At 44.9% G+C, this 13,946-nt stretch overlaps 6 protein-coding genes across 6 annotated transcripts; 3 read left to right on the top strand and 3 right to left on the bottom strand.

The window, feature by feature from the left end:
* Positions 1-70: 70 nt before the first annotated feature.
* I203_100741 (uncharacterized protein) lies at positions 71-824 on the top strand (the record flags this gene model as incomplete). Its single annotated transcript, XM_019149985.1, has 2 exons — positions 71-677; positions 748-824. The coding sequence occupies 2 exons, from the start codon at positions 71-73 to the stop codon at positions 822-824; spliced, it is 684 nt and encodes a 227-aa protein (XP_019000681.1).
* A 1,217-nt stretch (positions 825-2,041) lies between these two features.
* I203_100740 (uncharacterized protein) lies at positions 2,042-4,573 on the bottom strand (the record flags this gene model as incomplete). Its single annotated transcript, XM_065516713.1, has 8 exons — positions 2,042-2,207; positions 2,310-2,536; positions 2,606-2,730; positions 2,846-2,938; positions 2,996-3,176; positions 3,301-3,490; positions 3,618-4,003; positions 4,136-4,573. 8 exons carry the CDS (start codon positions 4,571-4,573, stop codon positions 2,042-2,044), a joined length of 1,806 nt encoding a protein of 601 aa, XP_065373531.1.
* A 1,042-nt stretch (positions 4,574-5,615) lies between these two features.
* I203_100739 (uncharacterized protein) lies at positions 5,616-7,034 on the top strand (the record flags this gene model as incomplete). The annotated part of the gene is made up of 3 exons (XM_019149987.1): positions 5,616-5,682; positions 5,750-6,206; positions 6,422-7,034. 3 exons carry the CDS (start codon positions 5,616-5,618, stop codon positions 7,032-7,034), a joined length of 1,137 nt encoding a protein of 378 aa, XP_019000683.1.
* Positions 7,035-7,366: 332 nt separating this feature from the next.
* On the bottom strand, positions 7,367-8,245 carry I203_100738 (uncharacterized protein; the record flags this gene model as incomplete). The annotated part of the gene is made up of 1 exon (XM_019149988.1): positions 7,367-8,245. One exon carries the CDS (start codon positions 8,243-8,245, stop codon positions 7,367-7,369), a length of 879 nt encoding a protein of 292 aa, XP_019000684.1.
* A 2,211-nt stretch (positions 8,246-10,456) lies between these two features.
* I203_100737 (uncharacterized protein) lies at positions 10,457-11,795 on the top strand (the record flags this gene model as incomplete). The annotated part of the gene is made up of 3 exons (XM_019149989.1): positions 10,457-10,851; positions 11,115-11,340; positions 11,628-11,795. 3 exons carry the CDS (start codon positions 10,457-10,459, stop codon positions 11,793-11,795), a joined length of 789 nt encoding a protein of 262 aa, XP_019000685.1.
* Positions 11,796-12,394: 599 nt separating this feature from the next.
* Positions 12,395-13,835, bottom strand: I203_100736 (protein SYM1; the record flags this gene model as incomplete). The annotated part of the gene is made up of 8 exons (XM_019149990.1): positions 12,395-12,523; positions 12,703-12,730; positions 12,803-12,837; positions 13,020-13,087; positions 13,196-13,347; positions 13,488-13,545; positions 13,670-13,691; positions 13,761-13,835. 8 exons carry the CDS (start codon positions 13,833-13,835, stop codon positions 12,395-12,397), a joined length of 567 nt encoding a protein of 188 aa, XP_019000686.1.
* Positions 13,836-13,946: the final 111 nt, after the last annotated feature.

The raw sequence follows: 13,946 nt of genomic DNA, 5'->3' as shown, positions 1-13,946 counted from the left end.
GACAAATAGATGAATCTTCACCTTTATCGACTTCAGCTTCCACTTCGACTCAACTCCACAGTCAACAATCATGTCGTCCTTCACTCTCACTCCCGCTCCCACTCCCACTTCCACATTAATCCCATTCAACCATAACGGTCGTCTCCTCACCTTGATCCCAGGTAAACCCCTTCTATACTACGCCCTGAACAAATCTCGCTCTCCAGGACCATTCCGACCTGGACCCCCAGGCGAAGGCGAAGGTGATCCAGATCCAAATGCCGAATCTCACGTAACTTTCCGTTCTTCGTCGGGCTCCTCTGAGGATTGTCACAGTCAAGAACAAGGAGGACAAGAAGAAGAACCAGATTGGCTGGATCCCCCTGACGACTTCGATCCCATCGGGTACATCGACGAAGATGGACAAGGGCACGGAAAGATCGATTTTGGTTGGGCTTTAGATGGCATACCCACTTACAATCCTGACACTGGGAACGACAATAATCTATCAGATGATTCCTTGAAGCTAGTCCATGAAGTAATTCAGATCAATCAGGGATTGGGAATGAACAATTTCGGAACGGGCTTGCTGTGGGTGGGCTTGTTCAATAAATTACCACCTATTTCACACGAACATCATAAAGTTGGGTATCCCATTTCTGTCGAGCGCAGTTTCACCAGTCGCAATGCAGGAGGGAGTGAGATATCTTGGGAAGTGTATACCACCACAATCACAAGGGAGCATGGAAAGTGTCGGTTCATCCACAGAGAACGTTACGAGCTCAACGGAGGGCACCACCGGGTCTGGAGGAACAGTAGAAGAGGCAATAGCCGACAGGCGATGAGAAAAGCTACAAACATGGACTCGATCACAAACTCAGTTTGGTGAGCGATATCCCTCCTTCAACCGAAGAGATGAAGATCTGAAAGCGCTGCCAGTAGCTGTCCTCTGCCATCAGGCTGTCTTCTGCCATGTGAGCCTTCTCATCATACGATTCCGGGACTGAAAAGCTTTGAAAAAGCTAAAGAGCCTGTTGACAGTAAGTCGTACTATACAATGCAGTCTTATGTCTCTGATACTTTCACTTACTAGGTCGTTTTGAATATTATATGTATATATGAAGTGAATGAAAGTCATCGACTTTTGGTATTGGGATCTTGCGTTGATGGTATCTTGCACTTCCAGCTTGTAATAGTTTGTAACACGACCCTAATCACAGTGCGAACGGAAAAGATGACATGGTAGTACAGAGGCGATCTATTGGTACACTTGGGCGTCGGGTACGACCTTTCACTATGATGTATAATTCACGTGTACCTGTTTGATAAGATCGTGTTACACATTTTGCATACTTCCCATGTTACTTCATTCCCAGACAACCTTCTCTGAAGGGAGCCTTTGTTCTCATTCCTAAGCTTGTATATATGTTATATCTGACTTGTTTTCGCTCGATACTTCTTACTATAATCTTCATGACATTCTGATTTTCTTATTTGAGACTTGCTCTCGTAAGTTACTTGAAATTGGGTACCGACATTTCATCTGGGGTGAGAACGTGTTATTCGTTATATAAGTATTATGGTTTGGATTGGATAGGAATGATTGAGGTGTTATTATTATTGTTGTTGTCGTTATCAATGACTGACGACTATATCCATTCACGCTTGACAAATTCTTTTGCTTCTTTAATTTCGCTCGACTCCCTTTCCTCCTTTCCTTCTCGTTCACTAAACCTGGATTTTCACTATTCATTGACCCTTCATCATACGCACTCCCTCCTAAATCGGTTCAGCTGAGCAATCTCTTCTGCAAGTTCTTGTTGTGATTCGATCCGGTGGAATGATGAGTAAGGGATAATTGAAGTGGGTAGATGACATATAGATACACAGTGTACCCGAGTGTATCTTTCCCAATAACGTCATTTTCGCGTAGTTGAAATCAGGAGGTGGAAAAGCGGAAGAGTTGAAATTATATTGTTGGATATCGGCATCATTAAAGCATGTCGTTATGGCTTTACGTCTTCTTCTTCCTCGTTTTGTACTCTCTTTTTTGCCTGGGGAGTTACGCCTGAATAGGATTCAACGTACTTATCCCTCTGGCAGCCCTCCTCTCCAAAGCAGCTGCTACCCATCCTACCATATCTACTTCCGCATCCTTATCGGCAACTAAGAATGGATGTTCGAGTAGCTGAGCGTACGTCGGACGTTGATTGGGATCTTTCATCAGACTGGAGGACGAAAAAGGAACGCATCGCAATCAGCGTCAGCCTTAATGTGACAGATCATGAAAAATGGGGTAAGATCAGATCAATGAAGACAATGACGCTTACCACTTGGCAACGAAATCATTCGCATCATCACTATATCCCGGAGGTAGGGTAGGCGGAGCACCATTTACAATCGCTTGTAATTGTGCGAATACATTCGAATACGTCTCGGGTGGATATGGATAACATCCTTTGGCCAATTCGATGATTGATAATCCTACTGACCACACATCCGAAGAAACGGTATATGTCGGATTCTGATTGGCGGTTTCGGATTTGATTCTTTCGGGCTATACGTGTGAAGTTACCAAAATCAGTACTTGGCACATACGGAACTTTGTCAACCATCGCCAACTCACAGCCATGTAACTCTGACAACCAATATTCGTCTTTGCCAAACTCTTCTCCAACTGACCTGACACTCCGAAATCACATAATTTCACTTCACCTTTCTTGTTGATAAGCACGTTGGTAGGTTTTACGTCTGCCGTTTTCCAAAAACAATCGTCAGCAATCGCCCATAGTGATCCGCCTGTCTGGATCGTGTTTCCAGCATTGGAGCGGGATGTCGAAACGGTTGCGTGGAAATCTCAACTCACCTCTGTGCATAATCTGCAACTCATCTTTCAAAAACTTCAATCCCCTGATCATACTAGCTGTGATCCTCCTCAGCACATCTTCCGGTACTCTCTCTTGAGCACTTGTTGTTCCACCATTCGTCTGTGTGTCTTGATCTTTCGCCAATACACCTCCTCCAGTTAGAGTATCTAGTGAACCGGCGTCCATGTATTCCATACAGTAATACACACACGATTCAATGGTGAATGCTCCGAAGAACTCGACGATCTCAGGTGCAACCGCTCGATGTAAAATGTCAAGTTCCATTATGATTCCATTGAGCTTCGATTCGTCAAGTTCTAATCGAATTTCCTGTAGAAATGAATGAGAGATTGTCAGTATAATTCAGACTAACATCTCGACTCGATCGGCATAAGACCCCAGGAGGTGCACCATGCAATGAGCCATGGAGGTTGACAAGAAAAGTATAACCCACCTTCATAGCCATTCCGACGTTTGTGGGTCGATGGAACACCTTATGCACAGATCCGTAATTTCCTTTACCTAATTCACCCAATACTTCAATTTCGTCCATGTTAATTTTGAAAGAAGCCCCATCAGCAAAATCGACACCTTTGGCTGTGAGGACGGCTTTCGATGAGAATTTGAGCGATCCAGAGGGGTCCCTATGGACGTCGAAAGAGCGTGTGTCAGCGATTAACTCATATGATGCTGAAGTTGGGAATGACCCTCATGATGTCCAGGAGATGATAGAGCGAAACATAGTTGGGGGAAGAAAACAGGTCCACTCACATAATCGTCTTGAAATCACTAAATTTACTATTCTCCTCTTTGGGTGCTCCCTTCATACCGCTCAATGTCAGTCCACCCGGGGGACCCATCCTCCTTCCTGCTACTCCCGCACCTCGATTCATACCCGCTGGTGAGCTCGCTCCCATTCCCATCATACCGAGATTGGGTCTAGGTGGACCTCCGCCTCCTCCCGCTGCTCTTCTGGCCGCTAAGCCGAATGGACCTGAATTTGGACCTGCAGCAGCAGGCGTAGAAGAACCTTGACCCTGGGGTCGCAAGGCTTGAGATCGTAACAGAGCCCCCATGGAGGTGGCATTTGGGTCGGGGCCGAATCCACCGCTGGGGGAGGTGGCGCCTCCTGGTGGTCCTTGTCTTGATGCGGCGATCTACGAGTGAAGGGATACCGTCAGCATATGACAGTACATAGCGAGAGAGCCATTTGAAAAGTGAAAGAAAGTTGGTGCGATATGGGGTCTCGTGGTGAGGGGGAATCATCTGTTTGGATAATGTTCACTCACCTTGTCCATCTTAGCTTGTAAACTCGGTAACATCTTCGTCTGCATTGGACCTGCACCCTTGCCCGCTGCACCCCTCATACCCATAGGCATGGGCATACCACCTCTCGCTGCGCCGGGTCGACCGCCCACAGCGGTCGCTGCAGGTCTTGAACCGGTGGAACTACTGGGGAGGACAGGTGCGGATGTGATACTTTGTGGTGGGGGAGGACGGGGTAAGGCTGAGGGCGATGCTGATGAGGGACTAACAACATCTCCATTCGGTTGATCTACACCATTTACTGGTGCTGCGGGTGGTGGGTGAGCTGTCGTGGGTGCTGTAGGTGATGACTCGCTTTCTTCTGGATCTGTTGGTGTTGCTGCTCTAGGTGAAAAGTCACGAGCGACCACATCGGGCGAATCGTCAATTTTCAAAGAATCGAGTTGAGGCGGTGACGACATTGTGTCTACCGTCTATAAAGTTGTCGAGATAGGAAAGAATGAAGGAAAGTAAAGATGATTGATAATGGTGGTTTACAGTGACTATATTCCAGTGTTTCTGTCTAGACTCGTTGTTCTATAAAATTCGATCAAAGGTATGATCTAAGTTGGATGCCGATTATCGATTGCTGGATTGCTGGATCACTGAGGATGAGCCGAGATGGTAGGAAATGAGATGAAAGGATAGTGGAATAGATTTCTTGTCAAAGGTGCCCAGGGAAATAGTAACGGTGAATTCTGCGACGGCGTTTGACAGGTTAAAAATTTGACCAGTCCCTATATATGGATATGATAATCTGTTCCCTTGATATCTGTGTAGGTCTATTTGCTTCTATCTATGTAGAGTTGTTTGTGATGATAACAGATGTTTATGGGAATGAGGGATGATGATGATGGGAAAGTGAGATCGAGTAAGCGGGGCGTGCGCCAAGCGTTGAGAGTGCGTTTCCACGAGTCGAATCTTGCACGAGTACGGTGTGATTGCTTCGATATAATATTTGGGCTGTTGACACGGATGTTTCCTATCTGATGGATGCCGATCTGTATCGTTGCCGCCGGTGACAGTGATGACGAAAATGGTGACCGCAATGGTGAAGATGAGTGGACTATGGAGTGTGGTAGGTAGGTGGGGGGAAGTGTCGATGAGGAGGGTGGACGGACAGATTGGACAGATGAATGACGCTTGGGTTCAGGGTAAGATGAGTCGACCCAGTTTAGACTCGTTTGTTAGGTGCGGATATCCCACTGCGGTCTTAGTGCGACTTGTATCGGTGAACTCCGCTTACGAGTACTTTGGACTACTCACTCATTTGCGAATTCGAGTATGATCCACTTCGACGAACTCATGTTCACTCGTCCATGAGATAACCCCATAACAGGCTCAACTCAAGATCACCCCAAGCAGTCCTAGACTCAGTTTGAACCTCAGTAGTACGAGGGCCTTCAATCCCCTCTGACTGCATCGTCGCATCGTCAGAGATCCCCCGTTGATCCCCTTTACACAATGTCGACACCTCTCAAGTCATATCTCGGCCGATCCATCGATCTCCTGCGTCGAAGCACTGCAAAGGGTGGGTCGCTCTATGCACAGTGTATCACAAGAGTCTTAACTGATCTGATCATTCGTCTGTGATATAGTGGTACAGAGTGAACCCACTCCTACAGCATTACCATCCACAATATTCTCATTCGACTCGTCTCATCCCCCTGTGGACAAGATCGATCAATTCGGATTAGGTTCAGATATCGAAGTTGGGGGTCTATCTACTTGTAATCTCGCTCTCATCCCTTCTTCTTCCTCCGCCCCTTCTTCACCTCCACCACCCACTTCGAATGGTGATGATGAAGGCGCAGAATCAAGTTACTCACATATGGCATTCTATGGATACCTGTCGACGAAAATCCCACAAAGCAAATTAGGTCAAATCCGAACGGGATATGCGGGATTCAGGAATATCTCTAAACCCACTTTGTTCGGTCAGGATAATTGGGATTTGGAATTGTATAGTCATCTAAAAGTCAAAGTGGGTTATCGAGGTTGGGAGGGTTGGAGGAATAGATGGGTCCTCAACATTGGTATTGATGGTAGACCCAAGTAAGCTTGATGCTTATATCTTTTAATCAATCGTTTATCTCGATCTATCGTTCTCATTTCCAGTCATCCAGCTGGATGTACACCTATTCTCAGTTCCCAGTTTTTCAAACCATATACCTCTATGATCTTCGTTTGAATTGATCCCTTCGCACAATCGATCTCTTCTGATCCTCAATCAATCAAGCAAACTAACTAACCGTTTCGCACCACCACAGATCAGATGTCTTTCAACATCGACTCGAACTTCCACCCACCCCTTCATCCTCATCATCTAAAATACCTTTAGATCCATTCGCCTTCCCTTCCCAACCCACATCATTCTCCACTCTCTACCTTCCCCTCTCGTCATTCGTCCTAATCAAAAAAGGTGTCATATCGCATTCCCCTATACCGATGCCCAAATCGTCCATACGAACTATAGGTTTTGCCCTATTAGGTAGGGATAGAGGGGACGATGGGCCCTCTGCCCCGACTCAGAGCCAACAGGGTCTGTTGAAGTCTTTCAGGTTGGGCGGATGGGGTAAATCGGATGCTAGTGAGGTAGAGGATGATAAGGAATTGAAAGCTCTTTTGGAAGAGGATCAACCTCCCACATCGGCGCAGGCTCAAACGCAAATACCAAGGAGATCTACTGGCTCACCAACTACAGGATATCATAGAGTAGGAGGGGGTACGACCGAGAAAACACCTGCCTCGACTGCCCGTAATGGTGGGATTGACGAGGTGACAAGCGGACAGGAAGAGAGAGAAGGGTATTTCGAACTTTGTGTTAAAAGTGTGGAGGCTGTCAGGTGGGATCCAGAGTCGGATGAGGTCGGGGATGTATGAGTACAGGAATGATGAAGGGGTGAGATGAAAGGAAAAGTGTATGGGAAATGATGCTCTGATGCATATCGTAAGAAGTATTATATAAGAAGTATTATATAAGAAGTATTATATCTTGATGGACTCGGTCATATCCCCTTTCTCGATCTCGGTCATGTGTCACAGAGGGAAGGAGGTTTCCATCAGAATCGAGTCTACACCATGAACATCTCGGTTCAGAACATCGAAGAAGCAACTTGATTGACCAACAAATATCATACGGACTGCATTTTCCGTGCATATCCAAGCCTGAAGGCTTCATCTCCTTAACACAGCCGATGGTCATGGCCTCTCCGTCACACTCGAAGTACACCCTCTGTAGAATAACGATCATGATCGCCGAATGAAACGGATTTCTTTGACATAAGTTTCGATTTGGAATTGCAACTACGTCGTGAACTTTTGGGGTTCCGTTTCCCCTGCGGAGATGGTCGCGAACTCTTTTTGGTCTGATTTCCCCTGTATCCCCCCATCGTATCCGCCTTCCTCTTGCTACCTCTTCTGGTGGATGATGCTTCCTGGATACTAGTCTCACTCTTTCGTGCTCGAATTGGTGCTGGAACTGCATCATGTGCCAGAGTCGTTGATGGACGTAATTCAAATTCGAACAGACAAGCCTCAAACGAGGGGATCGTCGTGTTATCGTTTGTGATCGATATCGAGTCCGTATCTGATTTCTTACCTTGTTGCGTCGCGGTGGTGGCGCATGTGGAAGTTGGTCTAGAGATTACTTCGAGATCGCGGTTGGAGGAACACAATTCACTCGAGGAATTGAGATCAATCCAATCGTTAAAATCAAGTTCAAAATCCAGACTAGTATTGGTATTGAGATCAAGATTAGGGTCAATCAAATTATCGAGATGTTGCATTTGAAAATCGGTTATACGAGTACCTGTTGTATTCTGATTCCCTGCTTTATCGCTACATACTCCAGATAACGAAAAGTCCAGTTCCCCCTCTATATCACTTTGATTATTCGTGTTGCAAAATTCACTCTGGATGACAGAATTCATAGCATCCTGAGCTTCACTCAAAGTACTTATAATCTCTTGATTTTTATCCTTTAACCGTGTCTGTTTCTGCCAATCAGGCAAACCATCTTCACTCAGAGTATGAAAGTGGGCCGGTAAGTCGTTGAGGATGTAAGTTGATTTTGACAGATCCGTATTTGTCATCTGTGTCGGTGAGACAGGCGGGCCTGAGGATGAAGCAGAATCCAATTTTGGGATTTGATACGAAGGGAAACAAGGATCATCCTCGAAGGTAACGTCACTCACCTACCTTCTGGACACCCCCACCTTGTGTACAGTGGCTCTACAGTGAGGTTTTCCGATATTTCATCTCTTTATTAAACATGCATCCCTTGTTCTAGAGCCTTAGAATTTGGTATATGGATAGACCCTAAGTATGGTAACCCATCCTATGCCTCAAGCGCATGCATGAAGCCTGTGTGTGACATGATCACGGATCAAAATTTCCTCAGCCAAAATTTTGGCTGAGAGAACTTTGACTAGGTCCTGCCCGTCTTTTCACTAATTCATGCATGCATACAAGTCATATGCCGAGGTAGTACAGTGCTCTTTTACCCACATGACAATTTCCAAGGCTCTATCTGAATATATGCAAGCACTGCAGCCTTCTGAAAATTTCCAAAAACCCACCATAGAGCCACTGTACACGGGGTGGGGGTGTCCACATGGTAAGGGAGTGACGTTAAAGCTGCCAATCATGGAGAGATGGCTTTCAGTGGATACGGATACACGATCAATTTTATCTTTAGGATCTTCTTTTCCACTATTCGATGCTGAGGATGAGTGCAGACCCGTGTCGCTCACATAATGTATCTTTGGTATGTCTTTTGACTTCCCTTTCAAGGATGGGCTCACTTTGGGCATAGTACAGGTATCATCCAATCTCCCGGTAAACCAAGAAGGGAGCTCGGGTATATAAGCTGGTAACAAACTTTTGTTCTTACTTGTATCTGTTTGTTCAAGCCTGATACGAGAGGATGTCGACTGAGCCCTCAGACTCGGATTGGTACATGGAGTGGGGGTCAGGTCTGTGTTCAATGAAACAATACTAGATGATGTCAAGTATTGTTGTGTCCATTCTTCAATTTCATCTAATATCTTTATTACACAAATCGGTAGATCATAGATCAGTTCCGCTCCAAACGGTTTCAGAAGATTCAAACAGCATTTACAATTGGTCGTAATTGTTTTCTCTTGTTCATCCTTTTCTACTTATCTTGGTACGATACTGTACAGCTCACCTCCTCCTTCGAAATCCGTTTTCACACGGAATTGTTGATCGTTGATCCACGATGAGTCTGTCATATGTACTGTGAACGAGGAATCTCATCCAATTTTCTACCTTCCTATTCCCCACCATCTGCATATAAAGTGCATAGTCAATTGCGCCAGTGAATTTCCTATCTTGTTAGGCCATTCCGACTTGCGTACCTATCCGGTATTTTACAAAGGACTGCATCACCGCATACTGAATTGTATAAAAGGTAGCTGACATGGTGACCACTGAGGACTGGTAATCTGGACAGCAATATTGCAATATTCAAAGTCAGGAACGTCCAGACTGCTCTTCCCACGTCCGCTTAACATTCGAAGTTGAGAATCGAGAAGAACAGTCGGGACGCGGAGGACTGTAGCATCTGCTTGCGTACCTCATCTTATCAAGGACTTATGGGATGCCAGCATTTGCGACCACTTGATCCAGAAGAATCAACTTCATAGTAGACACTGAGGCTCTTCCTACAGATTCCCTATGTTGTATGAAGAACGGGACAGGGGTGATCTGTGTTGATCTTCCATCCGCCACGCCGTGCGCAGCAGCAGCAGCATAACAACGCGCAGTCAGCGGTTCAAAGTCTCAAAATCTACTCCTGTCCGGATAACAAGATGGTACGTGCAGCTGTCAGTACTAATTCTGAACCGATAGGATTACATTATGCTCCTAGTCCAAGACTGTTGCAGCGATGCGACTGTACTGGCAGGTTGCTACAACCTTTTGCCCGAGACTATACTGATGTTACCGTATACCCTCTCAGGGTAATACGTAATCGAAATACCAAGCTTTACGCCACAACCAAATGTAAAAATCCTGCGTAGTAAGGCAAGGTGAGGTAGGTTGTATCAGAATTCACCAACAACATCAGTCGATCAACAAGCAACAATTTCGTTCTCTTATTATCATCATTACATATCAACAATAGACAGTAGACTGTCCTAGTCAAAGACTCAGCACCCTCCAGAGGGTTACACATACATTCATACACGTGAACGCACGACTTAACCAATCTTTGCAGGCAAAGATATAATATACCCTTTCATCCTTTCCATCCTCATCTCCTCCGACTGAAAACACGCGTCATGTCATCATCTCTTCCACTTACATCCTCTTCATCCGGCACGAACGCAAATGGTCATGGTCATGGTCATTCACGAAACGCTTCAACATACATATCAGCCGAAGCTGGTCGACCTAGCAGTACGAATATCTCAAATCCAAGTAGTTTAACACAGAGATCACCTAGTCCATCACCTACCAGACCGACATTCGGATTCAACAATGATGTGCCCATACCCCACTCGAACGGTCCCATAGCGTTAGACAAGTCGCTCTCTGGTTCCGGTTCTGGTTCTGGGATACAGCCAGGAGGGGGATGGAGTAGTCTGACGCCTCAGAGGGTTGGGAAAGCTATCGGAGCGAGGTTCATGAGAGCTGTTAGGAGAGGGAATTTACCGTTTTTGTTGGTTTTCTTTAGGTGAGTGATGAGTGATGAGTCATATTATTATCTCGATACGATGGGTCTGGTAGATACAGACGAATAAGTCAGGGGATGTGCAAGACAATCATATTTCCGAAGAAGGAAGGAAGAGTGACGTTCAATAGAAGAAGAGAGATATAATGAATTCTTAACCTCTCTCTCCCTTCAAAACATCACATTTCATCATTGCCATCGTCTCTCTTTCTTCTTCCGCGAATTGGATATCTCGTGTTGAATACTGACAACTTGTACCTGAACAGTTGTACAATAGTATTCTTCTCAGCCTTAGCAGGAGTAGGGTATCACGAGCCCCTTCCTGATTCACTCTCTGGTGTCGGATCACCAACACCTACTGAGGCGATTGCGAATCCCGGGGAGTTCAGGGTGGGCGGACCGGTGTTTGATGATAGGAAAGGATTAGAGAGGAGGATAGCGGAACAGAGGGCTTTGGAAGAATCTTGGGCTAGGAAGAGGAGACCTAAGGATGTGAGTGGTTGTTTTATTCTTTATGATAAGCTTGGAAAAAAAGGAATTTTGCATGATGAGAGGTGGATGGATATCGAGACGTTGAGTCACAACATGTGTCTTGTTCTGGGAAAGTAAAAGATGAGCCGAATAGTGTTCAGTAGTCAAGATGAAAAGGAAAGGTTTCGTGCGGTTATAGAAATATAGAAATTCAAAGAGGGGTATAATGCAAAGTGAAGCATAGAGAACTGTCTCCATCAGGAGTTGAGCAAAATCACTATACTGACATCTACCATCCAATACATTAGGGCGCATGGATGCGTAAACAACGTGACGATAAGGCGATCCGACGTAAACCCAATCAAGGTCAAGGTACAGCTACCTCAGGAAACAATGGTGATAGTGCTGAGACTGTTGGAGCAGTCGTGGAAGGTGGTCAGGGGTTAGCCAAGAGGGATTCATCAGTCCGACGGTAATCTAGAGAAAGAAAATTCTTGGAAGGTTTCAATCAAGGGTGATATACAGTATATGAAAAATAGACAGACACAGAGACAATGATCAAGATTGTTTCGTTTTGGTATCTTTTTTTTTTTCTTTTTTGCTATCCATTTTATATTTGGGTTTTTATTGCTTTATCCAGTACGTTTCTTACGATACCAAGTGAATCGAATGGAATTCGTTCATTCACTCATTTTCTTGGTAGCTCCTTATAGATAACATATCATATAAAATCAAGTCATCTACGTAATTATACGAACAGTCATTTATAGAGTAGACTAAATACATTATGATAAATTGCATTTGTGCATATGTTCATGAGTGCGTTCCGTATGTTGACGAGCAACACGACGATGATGAAATGTGCGTGCGATTGACTTGACTTACGTATCAATGATTCAGAGAATAGACAGCTGTTGACGCAGACGAACCTCTATATACATTTCTATCATCTTTGATTCTAAGTGATTTATCAATTCCCTCCACGATCTATTACCCATTTCCCTCATTGTCCAAAATGTTCTTCAGAGCTCTTTCCTCTTGTCAACCATTCCAACTCCTTGCTCATCATGAATACTTAATCCTTCTTGAGATCATCCTCGGCCTTTTCAACTTGCTTAGGTTTAGCATTTTGCAAAGACAAGAAAGCGTTCCATGGTATATTGACTCCGTTGATAGCCAAGAGTCGATATTGGAGAGGAATGAACTGTGTTTTCAGTAATATCATTAGCTCATCATTGGTATGCCAATGGCATTTCTGTGATGAGAACTTACACCCTGTAAATCGGAGACGATCAGAAAGCAGGTTTCGTCATCGTATAGTCAGCTTATTGACTAATGTGTCGTGAATTCCGTATGTAGAAGTGAGAAAAGGAAGAGACGTACCATGTTAAGAGTTTGGAAAGGAATGAACCTGTGCATTTGAGTGAATGACCGGACATCAGCAAGCAGACACCGAAGTCAAGTAGTAGAGAGAAATACTTACAACATCCAGTTCGCCTTCAAAGTAGGCACGAAAGCCTAATCGTGAAATACAGATCAGCTGCTGACTCGCGGAGACGAGGAAGGAAGCAGGGGAGAAACAAGTTGAGGAGCAAGAGCAAGAGGGATCTGTAGACGGACAGTGCCCGTGGATGTGAAATTAAGAAGAGTTTGTGATTGAGATGGACGGTCGCCAAACTAAGTTCTATTAAATCACTCACCTCTTGCCATTTCGCTCTGGCATCAGCGAGGGTCTTACCTTCCATGAGGGTCATAGCGTGGAAGAAACCTAGGAATGAAGAAAATATACACATCAACAACTCATCCTGTACGAGGTTGAGCGGATCGCATGACGAAAAGGTATCCGGCATGAGGTATAGGTAGACAGCACACTCACCAGTCAGTACGATAGGAGCGAAAACGAATTGATCCAACCCCACTCTAGCGAATGTCGCAGGCCATTTACTTTTGATAGGTAATCTTTCCAAAGTCCTGAACCATACCGTTACGGCAGGCGCGAAGATTCCTCCTCCCCAGACGACGATTCGGCTGATGACAGGTAAACATCAAACAGCATGAACATATTGAGAAAAGGCGATGGGAGTGAAAGGTAATACAAAGGAAAATAAGACTGAATGATTAGCAATTATTCGATTCATTCTTCCTTTCAGAGTATCGTGCTGACTCACGCAGTTCTGACGAAATCATGTTTACTACCTTTCTTCTCAATTAATTGTTGAGCTACGACTATTGGCGATTGATTGCACGGTCAGCGTGATGTATTGAAATTGAACCAGGATGATTGCAGAGATGGAGCCTTTGTCAATGATGAAGTGGTGGAACGTTGGGACTTTGATCGTCTGGCACTCACCATCACCAGTAGCAAAGAGTACCTATATCGACCTCAAAGATAAGTACACATATACAGAACGTCGAAACAGATGGGTTAGACATTCACTCACAGCAGAAGACGCCATACCTCCTATCAAAGGTCTTCTAGTCAAGAAAGCAGAGTATGCTCCGAGTAAACCAGCCATCTTATTTGATATATTCTATACCTTGTTGTTGTTGAGGTATTGATGTAGCAAAAGAGGAGCAAGAAGGAAAATCAATTTTTTTGGGTTGTCCAAACTATGGTTCCAGGTGTT

Source organism: Kwoniella mangroviensis (assembly GCF_000507465.2).
Source record: "Kwoniella mangroviensis CBS 8507 chromosome 1 map unlocalized Ctg01, whole genome shotgun sequence".
NCBI lineage: Eukaryota > Fungi > Basidiomycota > Tremellomycetes > Tremellales > Cryptococcaceae > Kwoniella > Kwoniella mangrovensis.
This window is presented reverse-complemented; position numbering and strand designations above follow the sequence as displayed.